Source organism: Echeneis naucrates, chromosome 12 (assembly GCF_900963305.1).
Source record: "Echeneis naucrates chromosome 12, fEcheNa1.1, whole genome shotgun sequence".
NCBI lineage: Eukaryota > Metazoa > Chordata > Actinopteri > Carangiformes > Echeneidae > Echeneis > Echeneis naucrates.
In genome coordinates this window covers 9148857-9176593 of record NC_042522.1, presented here as the reverse complement: position 1 = coordinate 9176593, position 27737 = coordinate 9148857, and the positions used below count along the sequence as shown (strand labels likewise).

Sequence of the window (27737 nt, the reverse complement as noted above, 5' to 3'; positions counted from 1 at the left end):
TGTCTTGTCTATTTTTTTTTTTTTTTTCAGTGTGTACGGTGGCATTGTGGTGAGCACTGTTGCCCCACAATAAGTTCACAGGTTCAGTTGTGTGGAGCTTGCATGTTGTCCCCGTGTCTGTGTGGGTTTCCTCCGAGTACTCTGGTTTCCTGCCACCATCCAAAGACATCATGTTGAGTTAAATGGTGACTCTAAATTGTCTGTATGTCTGAGTGTGAGTGGTTGTTGGTCTCTGTCTGTCTCTGTGTGTTGGCCCCGCCCTCACCAAGAGTGAGCTGGGATTGGCTCCAGCATCCCCGGGACCCGGAAATGGATAATTAATTGAAGATGTGTGCAAATAATGTGTAAGTAAATTGTACAGCATCGTTCTTTGTTTGAAGTTTTATAAATAGCCACAGTCGCACTATAGTGACGCATTGCCTCCTCTTTGCAGTGAGCTAACGGTAACAGTGGTGAGTCAGTGAACGAGCAAACAGAGGTGAGGACTCGTGATTCATGAGTCAGTAAGAGGACTTTCGAGGTTTGAACGATTCGTTCAGGAATGGCACATAGCTGACTCTCGGGGTGTGGCAGCCCACAGTGCCCAGCAGCAGCAGCAGAAACAGCTGCCAGGCTCCGGTCCACCGCTCCTATACACTTAATTCACTGTTAAACATGGACCAGGAAGACGTCGCAATGAGGGATACCAAAAGACGAGAGCGCCAGGCAGGTAAGGAGTTGCCCGCCTCCCGCGCTCCGGTTGAGCTAGGCCACCGAGGTTAGCACTCAGCAGCTAGCCCAGAGACGGCGGGGAGACAAATGGGAGAGGAGACGAGGAAATGTTCGACTTTTCCACGAAGGAAACACGAACTCCACCGCCTGGTGTGGGGAGACCATGTTAGCACCTCAAGTGTTAGCCGCCGTTAGCCAGCAGTTGGTAACTGGCAAGAATTAGCCTCCGTTATTTTGTTAGCATGATAAACTGGGGGGGGGGGGTTGTAACTGTAAACAAATACTTTTACCAGCTAATCAAGCTAAAGTCCTAGCTGCTGTTAACTGGGAAATTAGGCTCTTATCTCTTTAAGCAGTCTGTGGTTGATGGAAAGGCTCAAACTCCAGTTAGTGATATTAACTGTTCGACTCCCCGACCCATATACTGTACATCTCATTACACATGGCTCCGTGTGATACAACGGCGTTTTGACCTATAACTCTGTCTGTAGGTCCAAGCAGGTTCGTTTCGTGTGATATTGAAGGTATTGAATAAAACTTGGCCGTGACTGATTGCATGTGCTGCACAAACGTAAACACTGTGCTTGCTGGGTGATGGAGACGAACCGACGTCTACCCGCTGCGGGTGTGGACACGTGATTGGACTTGTCATTAAACATGACTAACTGGATTCATAATGAAAGTTTTGCCTGGAGTAGTTTAACAAGAGAATATTAACAGCTCCGTGTGGGTGAGCTCACTTTCCAAACTGTCCCGTATGATTGCTCTCAAATATAGTGCGTTTAGATACTCGCATAGATAATTTGAATTTTGAGATGATTTTGTTGAAGCTCATTTGTTTTGTCTTCCCCCCACACAGCTTTGGAGAACACAGACAGTAGCATTGGCTTGTGTGGCTGGTTGTTGGTCGGGTTTTCGGTCCTTCTCATGCTGGTTACATTCCCCATCTCCATATGGATGTGCATTAAGGTGAGCTGATCTCAGGTTCTGAGTTTATTTCCCAGCTGGCTGCTGGCTAGCAAAGCTGGCTGTTATGGTTGAGTGTACTAAATTACTGGTGCAATTCTGAAATAAATTTTTCCATAACTTTTAAATGTAAATGTGTGGTAGATTCATACCCTGTTTTATGTGAATTTAACAGTCTTTGCAGGTTGTTGAAATATGGAGTTGTATTTGCTTAGTTAAAAAGCACCCATAGCCAGCTTGGTCAATGTTTGTTTGTTTGTTTTTTGTTTTTTTGGTTTTTTTTTTTAATGGAAAAATAAGACTCTTGAATAAGTCTTTTGTTTTTCCGCAAACACAGATTGTGAAAGAGTATGAGCGAGCTATTATCTTTCGCCTGGGACGCATTTTACGAGGAGGAGCCAAAGGACCAGGTCAGAAATGATTACTTTTTTTCTTTATACACTTCTAAAAATCTTTTTAATTCCATCAATGTACCCAATGTACGACATGGTTTCTGCACATGCACTTCCACAAAAGTACATTTTCTGATACTGAATGGCATCCTTCTGTGTCTCCCTCGATCAGCATTCTGTTGTTTGAATTCCACTTGCTATATTAGGCAAACCAGGACAGTCTGGATGAGAGCCTACAGGCTACAGTAAATTGAGCAATAGCAAGCCTTGACTATACAACTTGATTATGCTCTTAGTTTATGAGAAAGAAACTTTTAAAGGCCCAAATGTAGACTCCTTCCTGTGAACCTTATAAGGAGGGCTACGCGGTTCATATTGTAAGCATTCTTTTTTGTGTGTTGAGACCACACGGAAAAGGCCAAAACAAGTTGCTCACAAGCAGTTGAAGCTGCAAAGGTGAGGATTAAAGATGTCTGGCATATATCTAGTCTGGTGTGCTGATTGTATTAGTATGAGTCTGTGCTTCCTGTTTGTTTCTTTTATAAATTAGCTCATCAAAAACTAATCAGACCATGAAAGTTCAACAGTCTTCATAGCAAGCTCCCATCATTGTACAACCCAAGAAAAAAAATGGTTATCTTGACATTTACATCTGACTTTGTTCAGCTTTACAGTGTAAATACAATTTCTTGTGTGCTGTTTCTCTGGTGAATCAATTTTCTGACCTGACTTGACCTCACTGGCCTTGGACAGCAGAGTTGGAGGAGACCAAGCACGGGTCTGTCACATAGTGAAGAAACTAATTCAGGGTGTGGTGTTTCTGCTGGGAACAATACAGATGTTTTATAAGCGTTTTGCTTTTGCCTGGTCTTCACTTGTAAAACCCATGCACAGTTGAGTGCCTCGGTGGCCTTGTCCATATGTTTGAAGATCACTGCCGTGAAACTGGACAATTTTGTTTTAACAGAGTCCTACAGTTTTTCCAATGTGACTATAGACCAGTGGTTCTCAAACTTTTTTGGTCATTCCCCACTTTGAACAAGTGGGGATTTTCAAGCCCCACTTGACCCCGTCGACCCAACAAAAATCTTGACAAATTACATTTCATTTTATAAAACATCAACACCAAGTTCAAAAAGAAAATAAGGGTGCAGTTGTGCCATCATAACTGATACCCTGAATCAAAAACAAAAAGTACAGTAGTCAAATAATGAAATAGTGTTTCATTTGCAATCTGTGCAAAGAACAAGAGAACTTTCTCTGTATTAGTGGCTGCAATGTGCCTGTTTTGCAATGCACATCCTCTCAAAAAAGGGTTGCAGGCATGAAACTGCCACTCTCAAGTCATGCTCAATGTTGAGCTGAGATCTGTATTTCGTTTTCAGAGAAGCAACAGTCTGTCTTGTGTATGTATGTGATGGTGCTGGCTCTTTTGTGGTCCACGTCACAAATTTATCCATGTGGCTCACGGCTACCTTGTTGTCCCGCTGCAATTAACATTCCAACATCTATCATTGTTTTTGCACTTTAGTTCCAGGTTACATTTTTCTCCCCGTCTCCTAACGCTCAAAGTATTTACAGTAAGATAGGCATGAAATTGATAATTTCTTGACGTTTGTCGCGCCCCACCTGTCATGTCTCCGTTCCCTACCAGTGGGTCGCGCCCTACGCTTTGAGAAGCACTGATATAGACACTCTTAAACACTGAATTCCAAAAGTCAGCACTCTAACCTCATGGTCAGATGTTAACCTTGCAGTGGATGTCTTTTATTGTTAGCCAGTGTTCAGTCAGTTCTTTAAAATCCAAATTATAAGTTGTCAGGCTGTAAGAAATGCATTTGTGATACACAAGTAAGCTTGTGCCATTTCTGATATCAGTCCAAATATTGTTTTTTTAAAACAAATTCTGTTGCCATCAGTATTATCTCTGTAGTGTGAGGGTTTTCTGTGGTGCTTATAGCTAAACCCTACAATTCTGTGTTACTCTGTTAACAGTGATTATATGCTGATGTAGGGCAGGTGTAACTTAATGCATAGTAATAATATATGGAGAATATGTGACTGCCATATGTCTGGCAACGCTGCAGCATATGTGCCTGCCAGAGGCCTGAATGCCTTTATCATCCCATTCTCAGTGATGTGACTTTGTTTTGAAAGGCAGCATATTTGTTTAAATAAAAATACAGACTCCCACAAGGAATAATTTGCATGCATATCATAATTCACTGTCTCTTCATCTTTGATTTCTTGTTTTTGCTGGATCTAAAAACCAGGCAGTGTCCTCTCAAAGTGCTGAAATGTGACTCCTCAGAGAGCTGTGGGGCCTCTTTTATGATAGCACATGGTAATAATAGCTCTTAACTATCGAACCTCACATTCCTGAGATGCACAAGAAACCAATGCAAAAGAAGAATTCAGCATCTGTTTTCCCATAATGCCCAATACCCTCAGCCTTCTAAACTGGCCCCCTCCCTATCTACAACAGCTGTTATACAATAGTGCCTTAGCACATGTCTCCATATATTATGTTTGAATAAGGCTCCTGAGTAAAGTTTGTCATAAGAGGCAAAGATGTGTTGGAACAAATTGTATCCATATACGCTGAACAGACGTATTCCTTGATCAACAAACCTTCTTTTTTTTTTGCTTATTATTGGAATGCTCTGTGTCGTAAGATGTGTGAGAGCCACCTTACATTGTCTGATAGGAGCTAAAATTTTTGAGAATGCAGTGAATATTGTGCTTGAGGTGTCCTGAGACGGTTGTTGTCTTCATTTTTCCTTCATAACAGATGGTTGTGATTTTAAATGCACTATATTCAGAGAGGAAATGCAGCTCACAAGTCTCTAACTGGTGGGGGATTAATGTTTTCTAAACGATTGCACACCTAGCACATGTCTCTTTCACTCAGGCACATGCCTAGTCGTCTTTATTGCACTAATTCAATTATTGTGATGTGAAGGGGGCTCGTAAAAGCTGCAAATATCGACAGCTTTGCCTTGCTGTCAGCACAGCTGTAGTCTTACAAAGAGAGCTTGACTTGGCCTTCTGTTAGAATTTTATTCATCCCGGTGTGTTCAAACATTTGTGAAGAAGCGTTCTCATTATTGTGTTTACAGTGGCTTTGGTTTTAGGTAAAACTATTTGCTTTTGTGTGATTCCGCAGGGTTGTTCTTCATCCTGCCTTGCACTGACAGCTTTATTAATGTGGACATGCGCACCATCACCTTTGATATCCCGCCACAAGAGGTATCCAATTCCAGTTACCTTAAAGAAATACATTGTCACATTCCCTGAAATTCAGACTTTTTTTAATTCTGAAAATATCTGAAAGGATGTCAGAATAATTGTGTGGTTCCTTACAAAGCCTGTCAGTAATTAGATCTTAAACAAATAAAGCATTACAAACCAAACATTTTCTTCTTAACACCATCAAGGTCTTCCCATTTTTCCTCTTTTGTGTCCATTTGCTGTCCTGCTCTCAGGTTTTGACCAAAGACTCTGTGACCGTGAGTGTAGATGGTGTGGTGTACTACCGGGTCCAGAATGCTACTCTGGCTGTGGCTAACATCACTAATGCTGACGCGGCTACACGACTGTTGGCCCAGACCACCCTGAGGAATGTCCTGGGCACCAAGAACCTGTCGGAGATCCTATCTGACCGTGAAGAAATTGCACACAATATGCAGGTAGTGCACAGTAGTACTTGCCACTTGCCAGTTGGTTCGACTGCTGTATGGACTTTGGAGCAAAGTCAACTTATAGGAGAAGGTTATTTCATTTTCCAAATAAGACTCATGACCATTCTTAAATGGCAGAGTCTGCCAACAAAAGGTGCCCCTATCTTTTTATGTACATAAATATAGAGGTAAAACAACATTGTTGTGCATCACTGCCATCTACACATTGTGGTGTTACAGAGAAGCCCTCACCTACAAATCTTATGGGACAGCAAAGCATGTATTAACCTGGTTTAGCGCCATCTGTTGGACAGTTTAGAACAAACCAAGAGGACTGGGGAGGGCTGGATCAGAAATGAATGATTTGTCAGAATAAATGTTGACCACTTTGCTCTCTGTTCTCTCAGTCCTCTCTGGACGATGCCACAGATGACTGGGGGATCAAGGTAGAGCGGGTGGAGATCAAAGATGTCAAACTTCCCCTTCAGCTTCAGAGAGCCATGGCAGCTGAGGCTGAGGCCAGCCGCGAGGCCAGAGCCAAGGTACCATAGTTATGTTGTTTAAAGTCTGCACACACACACACTAATGCAGGTCTATATGTTGACTGAAGCTTCATCTCATAACGAAACAGTCTGTTAGAAAACAGAACTTTATTAGAGTTTCATTAGGGCTCAGTGTTTCTGAACTCTTCACTTGAGCTTTAAAGCAGGTGAATTTGTGTCAGACACCTTGTGTTTGTGAACTGAAAAATACTAAAAATCAATACAAACACATGCAACGCAGTTAATGTGGATATTAACATTGGTATAATCCATCTCAATAATGGGCAGTATCTGATGAAAGACAACAGCAGGGGATTTCTTCCTGTGAGCTGTAAGAACATACATCTGTCCTGTTTCCCCTCTCAAGGTGATAGCAGCGGAGGGTGAGATGAACGCGTCTCGGGCACTGAAGGAAGCCTCCCTGGTGATTGCAGAGTCTCCTTCAGCCCTCCAGCTGCGTTACCTTCAGACCCTCAACACCATTGCTGCCGAGAAGAACTCCACTATCATCTTCCCTCTGCCCCTGGATATGTTGCACGGTCTCATCAAAAAATAAGCAAGCGTTATTTGCTTCACTCACATTTACACGCTCACACATCACGCACACATTTAGGCCTATTGGATTTGCATTGCTATCTTGAAACCACAGTGCAAACACAAGAATTTAGGAAGTTGGGAGTGTGGGTCATGATTGTCTCCCTCAAAAACACTGTTGGCAACGAAATATTTTAAATCTTTATCCTGTTGCCATCTCTGTGATTTAGCATATCACGGATTAGCAGAGCCAAGTATTTTCTGCACCTGCGTGAGAGGAAGTTACTCCACACAAGGAGACTAAAAGGAAAACTTAAACGTGCATCTTTGGTGAATTTATTCTAAAGTGCCATTACAAAAATAAAAGTAAAAAAAGGTCAGCCAAAACATAAAATCCACACCAGTTAGTGTCTGCCTAAGCCATAGCGCACCATGTTCAGCTGTGGTGCAGTTTTAGGTTAGTTTGTGTGTTACACTACAGAACACCTAATTTCTCTGCATCTAAGCAGCAGGTTTTGGTCTTTACAACCTTACTGGCAAAGAACCTTATTTTATTCATTCATTCATTCATCTTCCACCACTTATCCATTTCCGGGTTGCTGGAGCCAATCCCAGCTCACATGGGGTGAGGGCGGGGTACACCCTGGACAGGTCACCAGTCCATGGCAGGGCCAACACACAGATTTTTATCATTGTGAGTACATCACCTACTAACCACTTTGTGAGCTAGGCAGAAGTCTTAAAATAAACCCGTCAACAAGTCCAAGTTGGCCTGTGACATACAGATAGTATGGCAGGACAATAAACAAAACACACATACTCGTCCTCTCCACAGTGATCTTTCCATTCATACACAATATTTGTAATATTCAGGTTGAAGTTTCATATTATCAGAAAGCTGACTCAGCATCCCTCAAGCGAAATCAAAAAGTGAACCTTATCAGCCACACAGGTAGCACTGTGTGTATTGTTGTATTGCAGAACTTTAAGAGGTTTGTGTTATTTCGTCCACCCCAGTCTGGCTTCATTAGTCCCCTGAGAAAGGGCACATGGTGAAATTTACTACTCATGTTTGAGCCATAAGCCTTAACTTACTGCCTTCAGTTAGTTATTTTACACTTCACCGTGACCTTTCTATGCACTGCGAAATAATACTCACTAAACTGCAATTTCTCACCAGTCTTTTTTAAATGAATAATATTTTGTTACATGGTCTCTGTAAGCTCTTGACACTTATACTCCCAATGACACACAATGACACAATATATTTGTCATTGTGTATCACATTATCTAGTCTGTCAAACTTGGTGATGTTGTGATATGTGTGTGTGTGTGTGTGTGTGTGTGTGTATATATATACAGTATATTTACAGTACCTTTACCTTTTAGGCAGGTGTGAAAAAATGCTGTAAAGTAGGAATATTTAGAAAAATAGAAGTGTTAAGTTTTTTTTTATGAATTAACAAAATTCAAAGTCAATGAACAGAAATCTAAATCAAATATTTGGTTTTATTATTCTGTCCTTGAAATCTTTACTTTAAAGCATTTCTCACACCTGGATGAAACTTTGTATGTATGTGTGTATACACATAGTCCTCTGAATTACAATTTTGCTGTGGCTAGTAGGAGGGTTCACGTTGTTCACAAATTATCTATCTTATCTAGTGTAGATGTTCTTATGTATTCCTCTTTTCTTTGGATACAAATACTCCATTTTTACTGACGTAACTGCCTTTATTTACTGCAACAATGCATTCATTGTTTTCCTCAGTTTAATTAGAAAGCCATGTGAACCTTCTGTGACTTAATACTTGACCAAACAGCCACTCTCCTTCTTCACTAATGGTGTGACTCACTGAAGAGGAAGGGAAGGCTTTGTGCTGTTTCTTACTTGTTTTTAAAAACTATAAAACATGAATATTTTTGAAGCCTAAATAGTTGAAGTTTATTATTGTTTTCTTTCTTGCAGTTGCCCTTTTGAAATTTGCTTATGTTGTATCCTGTATAGAGATGTATGAAATGTACATATATACATGCATAAAAACATATAAACACTTAAATAAGTGATTTAATTCTTTCACACCCAAGTATTTAGAGAAGTAGGACTTGATCATGTTTTACTTGGTTTTATTGAAATAAAGATTAGGGAAACCTCAATTTGAAAAGCACCAGTTTCACTCTGCAGCATCACACAAGTGTGCTGGGTATGAATCTGGCATTTAAAAAAAAAAATATATATATATATAGGTGACATCTAAAGTGAAGGTAAAAACAACTTGTTCATTCAAAACTAGAACAGTACCTTTAAAAAGGTGCAAAGCTAAAATAGAGGAAAGAATATTAAGGCATTGGGTATATTGCTTTTAATAAGCTGTGTTTTCTTGCTACCAAGACTAAACTGTATGGTTGTGTGTTCGTGCATCACTAGTGAAATGGTTTCATTGACAAAATATCAAATAGATGAGAAAGGGTTGCCTTCAGTAAAAACTTTGTAGTAGAGTATTTAGTGCAAAACCCTGCAGAAAGCATGTTTATCCATTAAAGCACTACTATTAGGAACACAAAAGCATCACTGTGACATGTGACACAATATGAATTATGAATATCCCTTTTTGAAATCACAACCTAATGTGAAAAAAAAAAATGTTGAGGGCGCAGCTAAAATAAGTCTTTGAGACTGGGGCTGAGTGTTTGCAGCAGAGCAGAGGGTGAAATGTCATGGCTGATAAGAAGGGGTCAGGTAAAGGCTCACAGGGCCAGCTCAGCCATAGCCCGCTCCAGAGGGTCGCTGCTCCAGTATTCGTGGTCCCAGCCCAGGAACCAGCCGGTGAAGGTGGGCGGTTCGAAGGCCTGCTTTAACTTGACGATGGGTGTCCTGCGGTCTCTGTTGGCCGGATCGGTCTCGATGTAACGGACCGCTGAAGAAGAGAAAGGTTGGATTACTGACAGCCACATCTCCTCACAGAATTGTACAAGGGAGAATAAAACCAGAAGTCACTTCCTGTCTGAATAGTGATGTCCAGTTTGGTGATTTCTTTTGAGAAAGTGGGTGGAGCTCAGCAAAGAAATATGAATATACTTAAAAAGCGCTATCAGTATTTAATGGTCAACCAAAAGGACATTTCATTCATTGACCTTTTTTTTTTTTTTTCCCTCCAAGAACAAGAACAACATTTCATTTTCAAAGAAAGGCTTCAGTAATATTTGAAACACAATCTGATAACAGTCGGTCTCATTAAATCAGCATATAGTGAACAACAACAATCATAAAAGTTGCAGAGAAATATATTTGGTATGAGTTCAATTGATAAATATTTTATTCATATCATTGAGACTATTACTATTTTAGCAGGGGCTGTGCTGTATAAATATCTCTCTCTCTCTCTCTCATATATATCAAGCAGATGTTACTTCAGGATATCAGGATATTTAAAGGATGAGAAAAATATTACTATATTACTCTTAAATGATTTCAAATTCACATTTATAGATGTCACATTTGAATAACATGATGTTAAGTGTGAATGTCTTTACCAGATGCCATGGCTTCAGTCTTCTCTTCCTCTTGAGCCTCATTTCCAATCCAGACAAACACCTAAACAAACAGGTATAGTTGATCCATATTTGCTATTTCCATTTTGTTGTCTACTCTGAATTCACACACAGTCCAGCTTTACCTGCTCCCAGGTGTCTAGGATCATGACATCATCAGTGGCAAGGTCGTCCTGGGTCAACTCCCCGGGCACCTCCTCAATCTGAGAGCAGGACATTTAAATTTTAGAGCTGTACAATGCATTCAGTTTGATCTAAAGGGTTGGTTCATTTTTTTTCTTGTTGAAAAGCTCTACAGTGGAAAATGTTGCATGTATGTGAAAAGGCCATGAAACCCAAAATAAGGGCTTACAATGAAGTTTCCAGTTTTGTTGGAACAGGCGAACAGTCTGGGTGGGTGAGTGTCCATCTTGTCCTTGAGTCTGGTTGAAGTGCGATATTCTGTCTTTCCCCCCAGAGTCTCCCAGAATTGATCTGTGAAGAGGACAGACACACGTCAAGTTACCAGAACGTTAGTCCAAAAGTGGACTTTAGCTTATTTTAGCAGGGGCTGTGCCGTAGGTTCTATTTTATACAGTTTAAACACATGATGCATGTGTAAAATCCTGATTCATGGGCTGTAAAGAAGTTTGCAGGCTGATTGTGTTACCATTGGACAGAGCCTGGATACCTGTTTAACCTGCTTTTTGGGCTAAGCTAATTTGTTGATGGTAGTCTCCCAATTAAAAAAAAAAACACATTACTGGCAATGAAGTGACTTCTTTTATTTGTTTTGGCTAATTCAGTATCAAGCATTTCTATATTCACATCCATAACTTTCAGCAAGGCTTTGGTATTTGCTTTTTTTTGTGTCTGAGGATTATATGTCCAATATTAACTGACCTTTAAGCTCTAGTTTGGTCTCCATCACCAATACTGGCTAAAAACAACTGGTCCACATAATGTATGTGCTGAGAAAGCAGGACTATGCACTAAAAGAGCTTCAACGTTCAGAGGTGCTGTCTCACTATGAATGTTCCCTTTCAGTATTTACAATTCCACATTTATTACAAGTTGTGCATCAAGATGTGTGTAAACCTTCAACTGAGGGCAGTTCTTGAAAACAGGGTGTTTATAAAAACAACTGTTTGTTGTGTTGTAGCTTGAGGTTCTATTGAAATCTGAAATCGGTAGAAGACAAGTCCACTTTTGAAGCTTTAAAGGAAATCACAAGACTTCATGGGAAAATCAGAAGGGGTGATATAATCAGTCCCTTGTTTTAATATAGATGAACACAAAAAACTTTTTATCTACATGCTCTAAGTGGAGAGAAAAAAAAAAAAACAAAAAAAAAAACTGGGTTTCCTCACCAGTCTCTCCTCCCTCTGACAGCTCGGAGGCAGACACTCCCAGGATGCTACACAGCTGCTGAGCGCCCTGCTTCTCTGTGTCACTGGCTCCCACTCCCACCCACATGAAGGACTCTCCAGGGGTCACCAGAATAAAAGCATCATTGGAGTTCAGGTTGGAGGCCACAGCATCAAGCTGCAGAAACACAGAGGTGGCTGATGATCAATGTATAGTTCTGCTACTGCAGTGCCGCTTTTTTGTTTCTCTCTCAACACAACTTTATAATGTTTAAATATAAATTTCAGTGCATAAATTAAACTTACTTGACCATTTGGCCAATAACAAAATAAATATCACTAACTTCATTTTCCGCAAGAAAACTGTGTTGTAGAAAAGCAGACATTATCATCGGTCCTCTGATGTAAAATTAGCTGTGGTCGATGTTTGCTCTCTTACCTCCACGGCTCTGGTGTGGCCTGCAGAGTTGGATCGCACCTGGAAGAGTCGAGTTTCTGAAGGAGCAGACTGACCTCCTTCTCTGGACGTCCCGCCCTTGTATACCACCATGGGCTGTCCTCCAAACAGACTCATGAGATGAGCCGGCTCCTTGCCCTGCACCACCCTCACCTGGTACACAAACGCCACCATTAGAACTCAGGAAACAGTCGCTCCTGTATCAGCGTGTCTCATGCTGTCTGAAGGAGGTGCAGTTACATCACAGTGATCACATCACTGAGATCCCCACTGCGGACACAAGGTGGCAGCACGGAGCTGAGTCACGTGATAAACAGGGTGCGTCAAGGTGGGATGCAGGTCATAACTGAAAGAGTGCGTCTGCGCCTAAATAAATATTTCTGACATTGAGTTGGTGCAGTCAGTTCTCCTCTCCGTTGTCACTGTAAATGATGTTAGTCTAGACTTCACATGAGCACATGATTAATAATCATTGAGGAGTTTACACATCACACTTTGAAACTACAAACAGAGCTGCAAACATTCCCAGCAACTCTGCGCATCCTCGTGATCTGAAACTGTTTAATTTCTGAGACAGCGTTTAACATTTCAGATATTCTGCCTTTTTTCTATTAAAAAAAAAACAAAAACAAAAAACAAAACCTGTCTATATTCCTCAAAATACTGTTTCAGTTTCTGCGCGGAAAACATGGGCACTGTACTTGTATCAAAAAACCTTCAAAATGATTCTCACTAAACTACATCAGCGTCAGGTTTGGTTTGACAAACTATAGATGCAAAAGAGACATTTGCAGGACAGCTGTTCTCAGTGTGGAAAACACTGGGAAACACCTGGAAAAATAAATGCGCCATTTACTGATTTTTCAACACTGGATAGATTCAACAAACACACAGATTCATGCTTAGTGGAGAGTCAGCAGAGACATGAAGACATGAACACAGTTTGCACATGCAAGGTGACCCCAGGTGAGGAGTAAATGTTGTGCACAGACATGAAAATGAAGACTCACTCTAAATGCCTGAAAGACTGATCGTTTTTTGAGCTCCACTATTATTTCCACTCTTTAATCATGCTCATGCTGTCATGCTCATTGTGATGTCGGTCTTATGTCATCCGCTGGAAAGACTGTGGAAACTGGGCTGTTGTTCATGAGAGGCAGACAGACTTGGTGGCAGAGGAGGGACACTCCCCATTAACTCTGACATTGGAATGTCCTGTTTGTGTTTGACTGAGCTGGTTGCACTGTAAATTTTAATTTAACTTATCACGCTCAATGAGGCAGAACATCTATATTTAAACAGCCAAATAAATGTTTTGTTTGCGTCTTTTCATCCGTGGCTCTGGACAAACTCATGAGTTGATATAAGGAGGACGAGGAGCAAAGAGAGGACGGAAAGTACCTGCGTGGTTATAGGAGCACCAACAACCTGAAGATACGAAAGGTCAGAAACCAAGGAGGAAAGAAGGAGAAGCCAGGAAACCAGAATGGAGAAGAAAGAGATGAAATAATGTAAAAGGTCAGACAGGAGGTGAGATGAGTGACCAGGAGGAAAGCACAGACATTAATAACATGAATGACAAAATGAACACAAAGGAGCTGTGTGTTTTACCTGGACAGGACCTCCGCCAAGCTCCTCATCCAGCTGGGCGCCGAGGATTGCAGATGCCCCGATCTCATCCTGACTGGAGTCCACGCCCTGCCTGGGAAACCACACACAAGTGTTGCCATCACGTGTAAACTTTACATTTACCTTCCTGAGGTGCTGTTTGATGTAGTTTTAGCATTGCGATCAGATTCTTGTGTCTCTGGTATCCTCACCACATGTAGATGATGTGTCCCTGGCGTCCTCCGTGGTGGTAGTTGTACAGGATGATGTAGCTGTCTCCTCCGTAGAACTGTCCATATGTGGACGGGTCCACCGGCACCTTGTCAGATCCCTCAATACGCCAGATCTATCCAGAAGGAAACCAACAAATACGGCTTTGAGAAACCTCTATGGAACAGATTCCTATCACGATATTTCATATTAGTCGATATATCACGATATAGTTCAAATAACTTTGTCAAGTTTAAAGGCTCCTTTGTACTCCTATGTGAGATGTGAAGATACCACATTCATATTGGTTTAAATATTATTTATTTTCTGTCAGAAGTTAAACATATGAAGTGAACTACAAACCTTGTAGAACTGTATTTCAAATAAATAAAATGATTATATAATCAACTAAAATCTTAATTCTGACCAGTCAGAAGCTTCAACACAAACAAATCGACAACTAAATTATTTGGTCAGTTACAAAAAAAATAAAATAGGTAATACAAAATAGAAAAGTCGCAGTTCTCGACACAGTTTGCAGTGCACGCTACTCTGCTTCCTGTCGGACTTTACATAGCCAAAATATCCAGACACTACCGAATTCCCCTGACCTTTCTTCTCAACAATGTCCTCCTCTTTTGGGCCTTGGGCTTTGTCCGTTGCGGTGTCTTCTTCGGGGACGCTGTCGCTCGAGTTAACATTTCCTGCCATTTTCACCTATTTCGCTTCCACTCCTAACGTACCGGCGGCCAAAACACAAGCACGTGAGCTTCCGTTTAAGCCGGCTGCATCACCTGCTCTCTGTGCGTCAACCTAGCCTGAGGTGGCTGGAACGCTATTCCAGCTGCGTGATTGGCTCGGCACGGCACTGCTCTCATTATCATTGGCTGTTCATGTCATGTTCTAATTATGGCTGGAAAGAGTTATATCGACCATGTTTTATATTTATACCGAGGAAAAGTTATTTCGCGATAATTATCGTTATCGTTTTTTCGCCCAGCCATTCTTCTACGTAATGTTTCCTCCTTATTAATTAAGAAATTAGGTATGGTTTGACAAACAAAATTTCATGAGTTAAGTATTAAGATGAAGGCAGTTAATTACCAAAACTAATTTGTAAATCATATTTCCACAAGGAGGAGCTGTGTACAAAAGCTGCGCCCCCTATGGGATGGACAGGGAATCTATGTGATCCTAGAATCCCCAGGCCACTGAGGCATAATGCTGTCAGCCCTCTCACCTGCTTCTCTCCGCTGCCATCATCCACCATGCCATGCTGGGCAGCCATGGCGGAAGAGTCGTGCAGCGTGGCAGCGTCAAAGGGCACCTTCTCAATCTTGGCGATGCTGTTGGCGATGTAGGCCACGCCCAAGCCCTCTGTCTGATCTTTGTCCCGCCAGTTTTTGAAGAACTGCTTGAAGAGTGGTGTCTCGCCCATCTCTGGCAGTATCTGGACCTGAGTGCTTTTGGGGTAACCCATCTTCTTGATGAACTCGTCTGCTGCCTTCATCGCTGCCTTTCGCTCGTCCATGTTGGCATCTTTGCCTGTAGAAAACAATTTCACACAGGAATGATGAAGAATCTTTCAAGGCTGATGCCTCTTTTGTCTTTGTACAGTAACTAATTTCTACTCAAAGACCAAATCACATTTTCCTGAGCCAAGGCAAGGAGCGGCATTTCAGCAGAGCGTGGGCTCCGTTTCATAATATCTAGTGGTGTCAGGTGTTATCACCCTGTGAAGGCGAATCACTACTCAGTGAACATATGTCGACTCTTCCGCCACTGCTTGCACTGACCTTTCCAGACGAAGATCTTTCCGTCTGAGCCGTGGTCCAGAATGAAACAGTCCCCAGACTCCAGGGCGCTCTGGGCAAAGGGGTTCTCTGCTGCCACCAGTGCGATGGTCATGCCTCCAGTAGCGTTGGATACCTGAGAAGGCAGAGAGCATTTGATTGGAGGTGAGAGCCATTTAAATTTTCTGAAAACTTACAATCCTGGGCTTTATTTTTTGGGCCATTTTCAAACCTTTATTTTATAGAGAAAGTAGAGAGAAATAGGGATTGCTGTACAGAGAGTGAGGGAGAAGTGATCTAACCAGAAGTTCATCATTTACAACTTTTTTTTTTTTTTGGAAATTACATTTACAATTACATATAATTTTTTTGAAAACTAACTGGTTTAAACCAATTTTGTCATCAACTGAAAAATTATGTTCTAACCCCTTAAGGCGCTGATCGTCATAAATTCCAACACAGTTGATCATCCCACAGCAAACACAGTAGAGAATCTCCCTACTGTGGTTCAGAAGTGAGGCAACACAGTAAAGAAACAGCTGATCATGCACCACAGTGCCTGTAATACTGCAGGGTGCCTGTTTCACCCACCTTGTACAGTTTGGCCCTCTTCCTATTTGAAGCATCAGCTTTGATGTCATCCGAGGCTCCAACAGGCAGATCTGGTTTGGGACCTAAAACCTGAGGGCAGACACAGATATTTTAACAAAAGCCTGCTGAAGTGAAATAAGACTCGGCTTGCTCACGTAACTCAATGATCTCACCTCTAACATCTTCTCTCGCTCCATCCCCTCGTCACAGACATACACCCGGGCCCTCCCACTGCGCTCATTGTCACGGATACCCTTGGCGACCTGCGTAGCCTTCAGCTTCTCAAAGCGGTTGCTCTGGGAGCCGCACCACTGGAAAATCTCCTGTAAAACAGAAAGAACAGGAGCAAATTGCAAAGTAGTTGAACTAAATCTTAACTGAAGCTGCAATCTATAAAACTAGAATGTCTCTGATGTGCTGTAATGTAATTCTTTAATAATCTGCTCTGACTTACTTCTCCCAGGTCCAGGATGAAGCAGTCTCCCTGGTTAAAGCTGTCCCAGCTCACAGCCACTTCTGTTGCCCTGACCACACGGCGACCTTTGACCTGTAGCACCCGCTGCACACACACCTCATTGGTGACGACATGTTTGAACCCAGATGCCACACCTCCTTTCTGGGAGATAAAAGTCACACAGTGAATTTCAAAATACCAGCCTTTTGAGAGATGTTGCTCTCACTTCAAAAGTCAAAGAATTATTAGACACAAGGAACTTGAATGCCTACTGCTAAACATTTAATGATTGTGGTAATTCTTTAGCAGAATATAAAAAATTCAGATATCATAAAGTTTCTGATAGATGGTTGATGGATGGAAATGTACTTTGATAGCACTTTTTTTGCATACAGTATATTGTAAAACAGAATGTATTAAAAAAATGCTAATTATGATTTAAAAATGTATAAATATGTGCACTATCAGGCAGAAATAAGATGACTTCAAAATTTAAAACCAGCTAAAAGCAATGCAGTTATGCTTACCATGTATTTGATTCCAGACTTGAAGTAGCCCAGAAAGGTTTTGGACTCATGTCCCTGCACCTCGCGGTACTGGATGGGTTTCCCCCCCAGGAAGTCGTCCATTTGGACAGTGAAGATGGCTGCTGAGCCGCTCTCATCCTGAGTGCAGAAATCTCCTGCAGCAGAAGAACCACACAGACGCTCCATGTTAATCCTCGTCTTACATGATCTCAGCAGACATTGTGCCAACCCAGAGTCCCACTTTTGTGTTTGACGGCTTCGATCACTGACAGCTCGGTAAGCTCGATTGGCGGGGGGTGGGGGGTGGGGGAGGGGGTTGCCACATCCCAGCAGACACATTGATACATGCAACATTATTCTATTTCTGCTCACACCATGCGCTTCAGAGGCCTGTGGGACGGTTACATCAGATCCTGTTTACTGCTAAATGCCTTTTCCATGATCAATCAAGCGAACTAAAAGCACATGAAATCAATTAAGACAAAAAGCACGGACTCAGCTTCTGACCTTTCTGTTTGTGCTTACCTAAGCTATAATAAATGACCCAGTCGGAATAACTTCTGACAATACTTTAGGCTGAACCAAAAACCAATTTGAGTTGAAATACAGACACTCAGATCAGCGACAGTGCAGTGAAAACCCTGCATCTCCGCTCGGCGATTTAAAAGTTTTCAATTGTAATGAAAGAAAAACATTCTAAACATTATCTGCCAGTGGTAGATAACATTGCTGTTTAATATTTTACATATAATAACAATAACAAATAATTCATCAGTTCATCCAGTATCCTTGCAATGCTGAACTTCTTTTATTTTTTTATTGTTTGTGGTACATATTTTACAGTAGATATTAGATGCTCGTACTCTTTGTACATAAAATTCTAGTTTTTTAGATCAGTTAGCTTGCAACAAATCACCTTTCTGTTTGTACGTCTGTGAAATGCAACTTTCCCTGTGTGGGGTCAATTTACTGACTGAAATGTCATGAATACTTATGTCCGCTCTAATATTAACTGAAAAATAACATTTGCTATTCAAATGTCATTTAAGGTCAGATTTAGAATTCAGAGCCTATACTGGAATGTAAACATTTTTACAATATTATAGTCATAGGTTTGCTTAACTTGGGATCTGAGTACTTCATCAATATTGTGTGAATTAAGTACATCAGTATCAATATTCATATATATTCAATAAGTGAGTATCTTTATTTATTCATTTATTTATTATTTGTTATTGGAGCAACATATCTGAGACCAATTCTCTTGAGCCTTGGCCTAAAAAAATCAATTCAACCTTCTTTCAAACTCACTCTTTAAAATGAATGACAGTCATGCTGGTTAAAGCTGTAAGGATGAGACAGCACCATCAAACACAGCGGAAGTCTGTAAAGCGCTGCACACACATTTTCTACATCACATGGCTTGTTCTGCCTGTTTTCATCATGTACAGTAGAAACTCCACAGCAGCAGAACTGTCAGGTGAAATTATCATCAAGAATACATATACAGATCCTTGTCTGCTTTGTAAATCAATGGGATGGCAGCTCCTCCATTTTCATGGAGACAAGAAAATTCATCAGCATAAAATGTTTGTCCCATGTGATTCCATGTCTGGAGGCTTTTGAGTGACATTCGATCCAATTACTTTTTTTTGGCTGTATAGTTTATACAAAAATCTGCTGTCTACCTTGACTGGTATATTTTTGTGATTTTTTCCTTACGGGTGTTTATTTCTGCTTAGCTGAACTCACCCAGCCAGAAGTGAAGGTCATACTGGAGGTTCCCAGAGCGTTGCTTAATGGTGTTGAGGATGAGGTAGGCGTCTCCGGTGTAAAATCCCCCATACAGATTCTCTGGAACGGGGACCAGGTTGAAGTTCTCCACTCTCCACACCTGTAGGCCTGGCTTCTGTCCAGCCCGCTCAAACTCTGGGTGGTGCGCTGCCATGCTGCCTGCAGAGAAATTGCACTTTTTTGAGTTTTGATTGTGTTCCTTCCCCTGTGCTCGAACACAAGGATGTGTTCCTGTGGCAACAAGCTGTGATTTTATGTAGGTGGTCAAATACTGCAGTGATAAGAGTCATAAAGCTTTGAAAAATGAGACTTAAGTTCTCCATTTGTGAGGCATTTGCTCTGAAGCCACTCCCCTTAAGGCTGAGATGTTGCCATGGATATAAAGATAAAGTTTAGGGTTATAGTTAGATATTAATACACAGAAGGGTGAGTGACTGCTGCCCTGCTCTGGGTTTTGTCCGGGCAGGAAGGGGAAGTCCTGTCAGGAATGACTCAGGCAGAGTTATAACTGCCAGTGATGGTGGCTGAAGAAACACTGTCTATAATTATATATATAGGAGGAGCAGCCTGGCTTATAATGCACATGTTGTTAAAGGTATCATAACTGTATACATGCAAATACAAACATTTGCACTCAGTATTTTACCACAGTATATTGTGGAGCAATATGCAATATAAGGGAAGAACTTGCATAAAGCAATAGAAGATACATGCAGATGCTTCGGTACAAGAAAGAAACACTGATCAGTATGAAAATGATTCAGTGGATCAGTCCCAAGACCTTATCCTTCTGAACATCTATGGGAGAGAGGGACTTGGACTGGACTTAAATGGTTTTTTTTTTTTTCATCATTGTAGTCTAAATATCAAATATTGAAATGAAAAGCTTTGAGAGGAATTGAGTTTATCCCCAGAGGAGATCACATGACTGAGGGAATCCAAACCAAAAAGCATTTTCATTTTCAATTACCAGACAACTGATTCCATTAACTTTATATAAAATTACAATAAAGTTGTCCTGATTATGCATTGGTTGAATATTCGGGACCTGCAAGAGATACATTTGAGGAACAATGATTTGTGCAATTATTCACTGCAACATCCCATCTTGTATATTGCATACTTCCTGTTTTATTTTGTAATACTTTTTTTATTGTTGTGGTTTCACTTCCTGTTTCTCTTGGACTTCCTGCCTGTTATCAGCTGTACCTGTTTGCAATTGCTCACATGGGACTGATTAGCACCACAGGCATCCCTGTTCATTAGAGTGTGTTTACAGCTCTGTGGTGTTTCCCTGGTGCTTGACTGGCCTTTTGTCTTCCCCCTGCCTGCTGACTGTGCCTCTTTTAGACTGCTTACCTGTTTATGAAGCGACGTTTTTTTCATTTTAGACACATCCATACCGCCAGTTTGTTTGTCTGCACTTGAGTCTCTTGAGATATCCTGACCTTTTCACTCTTGTATAGCTCAAATGCAAAAAAAAAAAAAAAAAAGTGGCAGGATGCACATTCCATGACGCGTCTTGATAGCATTTTTACATTTGAAACTTTTCATTAAATATATTTCATTAGATGCTCCCCAACCAGCACACCTCCAGCTCCTGCACTGTTAGAAGTGTGTTGTCTTTGAAAATGGGTGACAGTTGAATTACCTTTTCGAGAGTTGAACATGGCCAGACCACCAATCATTACTAAAGTGACACTCCCAGATATCCATGCACACCCATGCCAGGCACTCTAGCCATATCTGATAACAGGAAAAACATATGGTGCCCAATCAGAAGTTTCAAGTATGTGTTGGGGGCACTGCCTCACAGCCCACTGGAATCTCATTATACTTGTGTGGATGTTTGACATTTTTAAGACAGGGGCTGATCATCCAGTTGAGATCTTCACTGCAGCTGTCTGGAAACTATTTACTGAAGAAGTTAACAGTGAGGAAATCAGCCGATTCTGCTTATATAAACAAGTTTCCGATGTCAAAGGTCAACTTGGTGTCTGCTCTGCCCAAACAGGAGGATGTGCAGCCCCTCTGTCGCTCTGTGATTTAACAGCAGTGATGCGCTGTGGTCTCAGCTTTGAGGAGACATGGTAACAAAGACAATTCAAGTGCTGCAAACTAAGTCCACTCTTCTTTGTATATTTAAAATCCATTTACTTTTATTTTCCTGGTACTTCCTTTCGATACTTTATATTTCAATGTTACTTCATTTAAGAAGCTAATATTCCCTTTTTTGAAACCAAAAGATCTGCATTTATTTTCTTCCTCTGGCAGAAGGTTTACACAGTCAACTCTGTGAAGCAATCCTCTGGCCACAAGTTTGTTTGGTTGTTTTTTTTTCCGTAGGCGCCGACTCCAACTACCTCCATATTAATGGATGCTTGGTGCAGTAAACAGTACACAAAGAGTGTAAACACTTTCTCATAAGTCAAGCTGTGTTCTTGAATTAGAACCTGCCCTCTCTGAATATGGCGTCTGTCTGCTCTAGTGGTGAAGGTACACTTTATTTTACTGATTCATTTAAGTGATGATGTACATATATGCATATATATGCACATCATCATATATAGGTTCGCAAAGCTCAGGTAAAGGTACAGTTTTAAAAACATGTATAATATGAGGGGTCACGTAGTTCAAAATGGACTCAGAATCCAGTTTTCCACAGGAATGCTGTTTGAACCTGCTGCCTCTCAATTTGCATGACCAGTCATCCACAATGGAAGACTGGTCCATTCTTCTCTGCAGCTGTCATCCCACAAACACGGCAAGAATCTGCTGCTGACCCTGGAAAAGGGAAACGGCTCAGGATTGACACAAGTGGATCCTTTTCCCAATTTCTCCTCTTATGTAACTCACAGACCCTCTGCACAGTATTCTGCGCTGGAGTTCCCACATGGAAAAATAAGTGGATCATTTTTGTGTTTTTTTTTTGTTTTTTTTTTTTTTTTTTACAATCAAATTTGCTGGCACATTTTGCTACACCGATAAGAATTATTTACCTACATAAGAGGAAACATATGCTCAGGTACTCATTATCTCAAACTATGAAAACCTAATCTTCTACAGCTCTTTTGGGCTTAACATATTTGGTGACAGTATGGACTGATTCAGCCAAAACAGTGAAAAGGTAGACAAATCAGTTTCATGCCTTGAAGTCTGAGCCTGAAACTGCTTCATCTGCATGCAGGTTTGCCTGCCCAGAGAACAACAGGGGCCGCTGGGCGACTCCATTAATAGTTTGATATAGGATGTGGAAAGCTGGATTTTCCTACAGTGACTCTAAAGTAGCCTGATGGATATTTTCCAGCTGGGAGAAGCCACATTTAAAACACATTTAAAGCGGTTATGTTTGAGTTAGTTAACTATCAACAATTTTTCATCTGTGATTTGTCTTTATTGCTAAGCTAAGATAATCACCTCCCTTCACCTTCAATCTCACATTTGACGTATGGACATGAGAATCAACTATTACTTTCAGTAACTTCAATAAAAATAATGAGTTTAGTTATATTATTGACACCAGTTATCATTATGTGATTGTAAAGAAGAATAAGATTAATGCCACTTATGTTGAGACTTTATTGTAGCTTCATGTCAAAAATACTATTTATTTTCTTTCTTCTGAACAACTGCTCATCATTAAATGGACAAAATGCATCACACTGAAAAGTTTTTCTCTTGTGTCACCACTCCTACCTTATTCCTGGATTATTTTTTATACTTCCTGTGGTACATGGAAAGGTTGTTAAAACAACTGTCATATTAATTATTAACAGTACACAAATTATAATTCCTCACACAATATTTTTTTTTATTATTATCTGTAACCTTTATGACTGTGCTTAGTTATTTGAATTACCTGATCATTAAACTAAAGATAACGACATCCTCCAAACTGCTGCTGCTTCCTACATGAACACAATACAATAACTTAGTGTACCTAAGCAAATGGAAATAAATCAGAAACTGCTTGATATACTGCAACAGGCTTGTATGCTTGTCAGCAAGAGGACCCTGTCAAGATGGATACAGAGTGGGGGAAGAGAAGTCCTTGAGGCAACATTTGCATTGGGGTGTATTAAGACCAAAAACTGTGGCTAGTGTCAAGACCAACAGGGAAACTTCAGCATTCACTTCTTAAATGCTTGAAATAAAGCTCACCTTCTTTGTGTCTACACAGTGAATTTCATGGCAATTTCATGGATCCCATTCAATCCTCATGATAACTGTTCAAAAACATACTACAAATGGAGCTTTCTAAAAGTCTGAAAACTTCACTTGTTCAAGGGGATAGTCTTTTCATCCAGTAACAGCCACATAACTTTACTCTGAAAAATTTCGCTCACGGAAAATGCAACTTTGGGTCCTAAAGATCTGAGTCCCTGTGGCACCGAATAAAAATGGCTGCGTTTGACTCTGATCTTTCCCTCTGATGGAAAGAAACGTTCTGTCTCCGCACATCAAAGCTGTTTCATCCCTGACTTGAACTATCTGTGACTTAATAGAGCAAACATCAGATGGGATACGCCGCAGCTGAATCACCACGCACGCAGGATAAATCAAAGGTAATATTAAAATATGAAATAACAACCCTGCCAAAGGTTTAACACTAACAAAGAAATCTGACGAATAGGGACAAAGTTTTATAGAACTTTTTTTTTTTTTTTTTTTTGCTTGTTTGGTTTGGTTTTAATGAAGGGCAGCAGCTGACCAAAACAACCATTAACCGTGAAATGTTTCTGGCTGCTGCAGGTTGGATGAAGTGACTCAAGGAACTACAATTTCACTCAGCTAGGAGCTTAAATAGAACAAGTCATATGACTGTTGGCGGTGTTTAGTGGATCTTCACAGGCTCGCTGGTAAAAGCAGATGGTGTCTGCACCACCCCACGCCTCTGAGACGGGGGTATTCATTGAGTTTTTACACCCAATTCACCTAAAAACAAACATGGCGCATGTGTGTGTCCTTCCAACTGCAGCTATTTAGCCCCTCCCCCACTGTTGCACTTTTACCAGCCCCTCTTTTGTGTCTGCCTTTGCTTGAGGCCTCAGTGAAAACTCAGCACTTTATCCAATGTGCAGATGGCAAAAGTGGATTCATATGATGTGACACACTTGTGATATGTCTGCTGGTGTCCCGCTTCGTAACAAGCAGTAAACACATCAATCTGTGAAATTTGAATTTCTGGTTTTGTCCTGAGTTTCAGTCTAAAAGAAATGCTTCTTCTTTCAGGAAGGGAATTCTTGATGACTCATTTTCTCCATACATGCCACTCTCAGCCGCTGGAGACCAGCTCAACTGCCCCGCTGCTCGCTCAGGACACATCAGATGATAATCACACGCATGCGTGGACTACTCTTTAACAGCCACTACCCTCTCATCAGTTTACACAATGTCAAAACCAAAATGACTGTTTATTACTTTGTCCATGCCCGCCCTGATGAAAGAATTGTTGCTATAGAATATGAAAGAGCTATATCAGGAACAATCCAACTGCACCCATTTCAAGGATTCAGCCATAGGAGAGGTGCACACAGACCTGCTTTCTTACTTAAAGCACATAAGCACATAAAGTCATATTTATGAAAAAAATGGCATCTTATTTTATTCACACTGTAAATGAATTCATTTGCCCGCTATTTAGGTAATTTCAAGTGTGTCAATACATCAATATGATGAAATACATTGATGCAGAGTCTTTGAACAAATCGGCCCTAGATGCAAAGCAGCTGGACCAATGTGAAATAACATGTTTTAATTGAAACGTGTTGCCTTCTTATTCCTCAACAAGAAAAATAAGGATACTCACTCAATGCAACTTTATTCCTGGAATAGTGAATATTTTCACCAACGATGTTTGCATTGCTAACTGCACTTCCTCTTTTGTGCATCTTGGTTGAGGTTATGAAAGTTACTGTCTCATAAAGCTTTAAGAAGGGCACTTTTCAGGTGACTTTACTGAAGTTGTGTCTAAAATCATTCACCCACTCACTTTCAGACATTAATGAATTTCCTCTGCAACATTTTTCTTTCTTTCAGTACGAACACAATGCATGATGTTGTATACTACTCAGTTTTACACACACTAAAAATTCATGATGCATTATAGGATTCCATCAGTATGATAATTCAACAGCATGACAAAATGGCAATCCCACTATATGTCGACCTGTATAGGAAGTAGTGTGTGATTTCAGACAGAGCCTGACAAATTTCAGTTCAAGCTAAATGGGAAAATAGGCCTGTCAGTGCCACACCCAACTTCGACCCAGAATAGCGTTAAAAAAATTCGCATACAGGCATTTTCTGATCTGCCACCACTGTGGTTATGGTCTGATCATGTTTACACAACCTGAACCTTCTTACAGATCACAAAACCTAATTAAAAATGCCAGGCCTTTGAGTGTCTAACTGTTGTATCTCCGTTTTCAGATCTCATGCACCTATTTAAATGCTGAACCAATAGCTAGCGCAGCTCTCTGAGTTTGATTATTACAAATAAATTGCTCCATCCCTTTTAACAGTGTAACAATGTTATGCCTCCACTTTTGGGAGGGAGAGCTTAGAGGCCGTATCACCACAATAGGTTGGTTGTCAGGAAGCATAAACATACATAAACACAATCTATATAAACATGTTTAAGTAACAAAAGACATGCTTTTTCATGTGATGACCATCTTGCAAATTTTGATTTTCTGAGATTTTTTTTTTCTCTCTTTTTTGACAGAGGCATCGAACCTAATCTATTATCCCAAACTAGCCCAATAAATCTGTTAAATATGACAGCTCTCTTGTCAAACAAATAAATAAATAAATAAAATATCCTCTCTTTCTCTTTCCTTGTTTAAGACAGAGAAGGTGTCCACATATAACTATTCAGCTGCCCTGTCCTCATAGTTTCAGGCCTGTGTCTGAATCAGAGATGGGTGGGGTGCAGTCAGTGGATTAGGGCATCCCATAATCTCTGCCTGTCTGACCGCTTGCTGGTGGCTCTAACACACTGTGCTCTGATTGGTTTATGTGTGTAGCACTTACACATATTGTCTGACGCACACACAAGGTTGCTGGCTGTCACAAGCACCCTTGTACAGGATGTTGTGGCTTCCTCACAGTCTAACGTTATTTGGTTGTGCATTTCCATAGCAACCACAGATATATCCAAATTATGAATCATGATGAACACCCCCCCCCCCTCCCCCCCCAGGGTATGCTATCTATATAGAGGCATCTGTAGTTGCCATGGAGACCCACAACCAAATAGTGAGAGTTCAAATGCCTCCAAATAGACCAGACATCCAGCTCTCTGTACAGTCTGCAACAAAGTAACAAAAGACTGCAGGTTGCATTTGAGCCATATCACATCATGGCAGCCTCGGCCTATCTTCATACAGTTAAGGAGGAATGTCCAATTAAGGTGGAACGACTGCATTTTTAACCCTGATCCACGGTTCCCTCTGCCTGTCCATATATGGCAGCAGCTACGTTGCACTTTTCACGAGAAAAGATGCGTTTCCAGCTCTTTGAATGAGCCATAGAGAGAAAACTTCACCTGAACCACAGCACATACAGACAGAAGCCAAATCCCTCTTTACACCTCCTGTCGTGTAGAAGTCCCTGCAGCGCGTTGATCCAATGTGCATGGAAACTAACGGTCCCCTCCACAGCTTCCCGTTAAAATCTGTGCTGTCCCTGAGAACTAAGTGTAGCTTCTTTCTTTCTTTCTTTTTTACGTACCTGGACACGTAGGTTGTGGCGGACGGTTTGGAGCTGACTGAGCCGCGGTGAGCGCTTCGGACTGCAGCCGGAGCAGAGAAGCGTCGAGACGGCGGGGCAGCAGAGCACAGAGCCGCTGTTTATGCGCTCGGCCCGGACACTCCCCGTTATGACACTCCCCTGGTCGGCCTGCTGCACCGCCTGCTGAGGGGCGGTGGGCCCATGGGCGTGCACATGGCTCTATCTGTCTGTCTGTCTGTCTCCCTGAGGTCTTTGAGGTATGTTTGGAGGCTTTTGAATCCCTAAGTGTTCAGGGTGTTTTGCAAGGACCACGTCTACATCACAAGTTGCCTCCTCATATGTTGGATCGACCCTTCTCTGTTTCTGTCACCATCAACACTTGTATGTTAAGGTGGCTTTAACTGTCAAAGGTTGTACATTTTCAATTTCAGCCAAATCCAAGTGTACACACCAAAGAGTGTGAACAGCACTGGCCCTGTCTGGTGGAGGTGGGGCTCAGGGTGGTATGGATAGGTCTTACAAAGCCAAGCCTACTGTTTATACCAAAAACTTTGCATGGTGCCTGCATGTGATCACAATGCTGGTTCAGCACAGATGACTGGATGACTGATAAGACTGACTGAATCAACATCCGCTGATTCCTAGGCTATAATTTGATTTGTTCGTCATATGGTTGTAATATCTGCAGCTGGAACGGTGAAAAGTAACAAATACAACTTTGAAGGCCTTGAAACACTATGTAAAATTTAACAAAGTTTGCAGGATAATGTAACACAGTTTAGAGGGATGGTTTCTGTCCTCTAAAAAAGGATTTGTCAATTTTGAATACTACCATTGAGGGTTTAG

At 41.1% G+C, this 27737-nt stretch overlaps 2 protein-coding genes across 5 annotated transcripts; one reads left to right on the top strand and one right to left on the bottom strand.

Moving 5' to 3' along the window:
* Positions 1–507: 507 nt before the first annotated feature.
* stom (stomatin) lies at positions 508–8911 on the top strand. 3 transcript variants are annotated; one of them, XM_029515156.1, is made up of 8 exons: positions 655–709; positions 1203–1235; positions 1571–1680; positions 2015–2087; positions 5236–5318; positions 5555–5758; positions 6157–6291; positions 6659–6847. In XM_029515156.1, exons 1-8 carry the CDS (start codon positions 655–657, stop codon positions 6845–6847), a joined length of 882 nt encoding a protein of 293 aa, XP_029371016.1. The 3 variants fall into 3 exon arrangements, with proteins under 3 accessions (XP_029371014.1, XP_029371015.1, XP_029371016.1); XM_029515154.1 differs by lacking the exon at positions 1203–1235 and having other exon boundaries at positions 508–757; positions 6659–8911; XM_029515155.1 differs by lacking the exon at positions 1203–1235 and having other exon boundaries at positions 520–709.
* A 24-nt stretch (positions 8912–8935) lies between these two features.
* Positions 8936–27021, bottom strand: gsna (gelsolin a). Of its 2 annotated transcripts, XM_029515152.1 has the most exons (17): positions 26892–27021; positions 19116–19316; positions 17364–17518; positions 16837–16998; positions 16556–16705; positions 16383–16472; positions 15795–15927; positions 15239–15543; positions 14001–14134; positions 13792–13882; positions 13582–13608; positions 12163–12333; positions 11727–11901; positions 10730–10851; positions 10503–10580; positions 10360–10420; positions 8936–9743 (listed from the first exon to the last, which is right to left on the bottom strand). In XM_029515152.1, the coding sequence occupies exons 2-17, from the start codon at positions 19309–19311 to the stop codon at positions 9574–9576; spliced, it is 2220 nt and encodes a 739-aa protein (XP_029371012.1). In that variant the 5' UTR covers positions 19312–19316; positions 26892–27021; the 3' UTR covers positions 8936–9573. The 2 variants fall into 2 exon arrangements, with proteins under 2 accessions (XP_029371012.1, XP_029371013.1); XM_029515153.1 differs by lacking the exon at positions 13582–13608.
* Positions 27022–27737: the final 716 nt, after the last annotated feature.

Excerpts from the sequence above, each read along its gene's own strand:
- stom (XM_029515154.1), top strand. The coding sequence starts at position 655 with ATGGACCAGGAAGACGTCGCAATGAGGGATACCAAAAGACGAGAGCGC. Across the intron at positions 1,681-2,014 it reads CCATATGGATGTGCATTAAG|ATTGTGAAAGAGTATGAGCG; the intron begins GTGAGCTGATCT and ends CCGCAAACACAG. Across the intron at positions 5,759-6,156 it reads AAATTGCACACAATATGCAG|TCCTCTCTGGACGATGCCAC; the intron begins GTAGTGCACAGT and ends CTGTTCTCTCAG.
- gsna (XM_029515152.1), bottom strand. The coding sequence starts at position 19,311 with ATGGCAGCGCACCACCCAGAGTTTGAGCGGGCTGGACAGAAGCCAGGC. Across the intron at positions 17,519-19,115 it reads TGACCTTCACTTCTGGCTGG|GAGATTTCTGCACTCAGGAT; the intron begins GTGAGTTCAGCT and ends CTTCTGCTGCAG. Across the intron at positions 11,902-12,162 it reads GCCACACCAGAGCCGTGGAG|CTTGATGCTGTGGCCTCCAA; the intron begins GTAAGAGAGCAA and ends GTGTTTCTGCAG.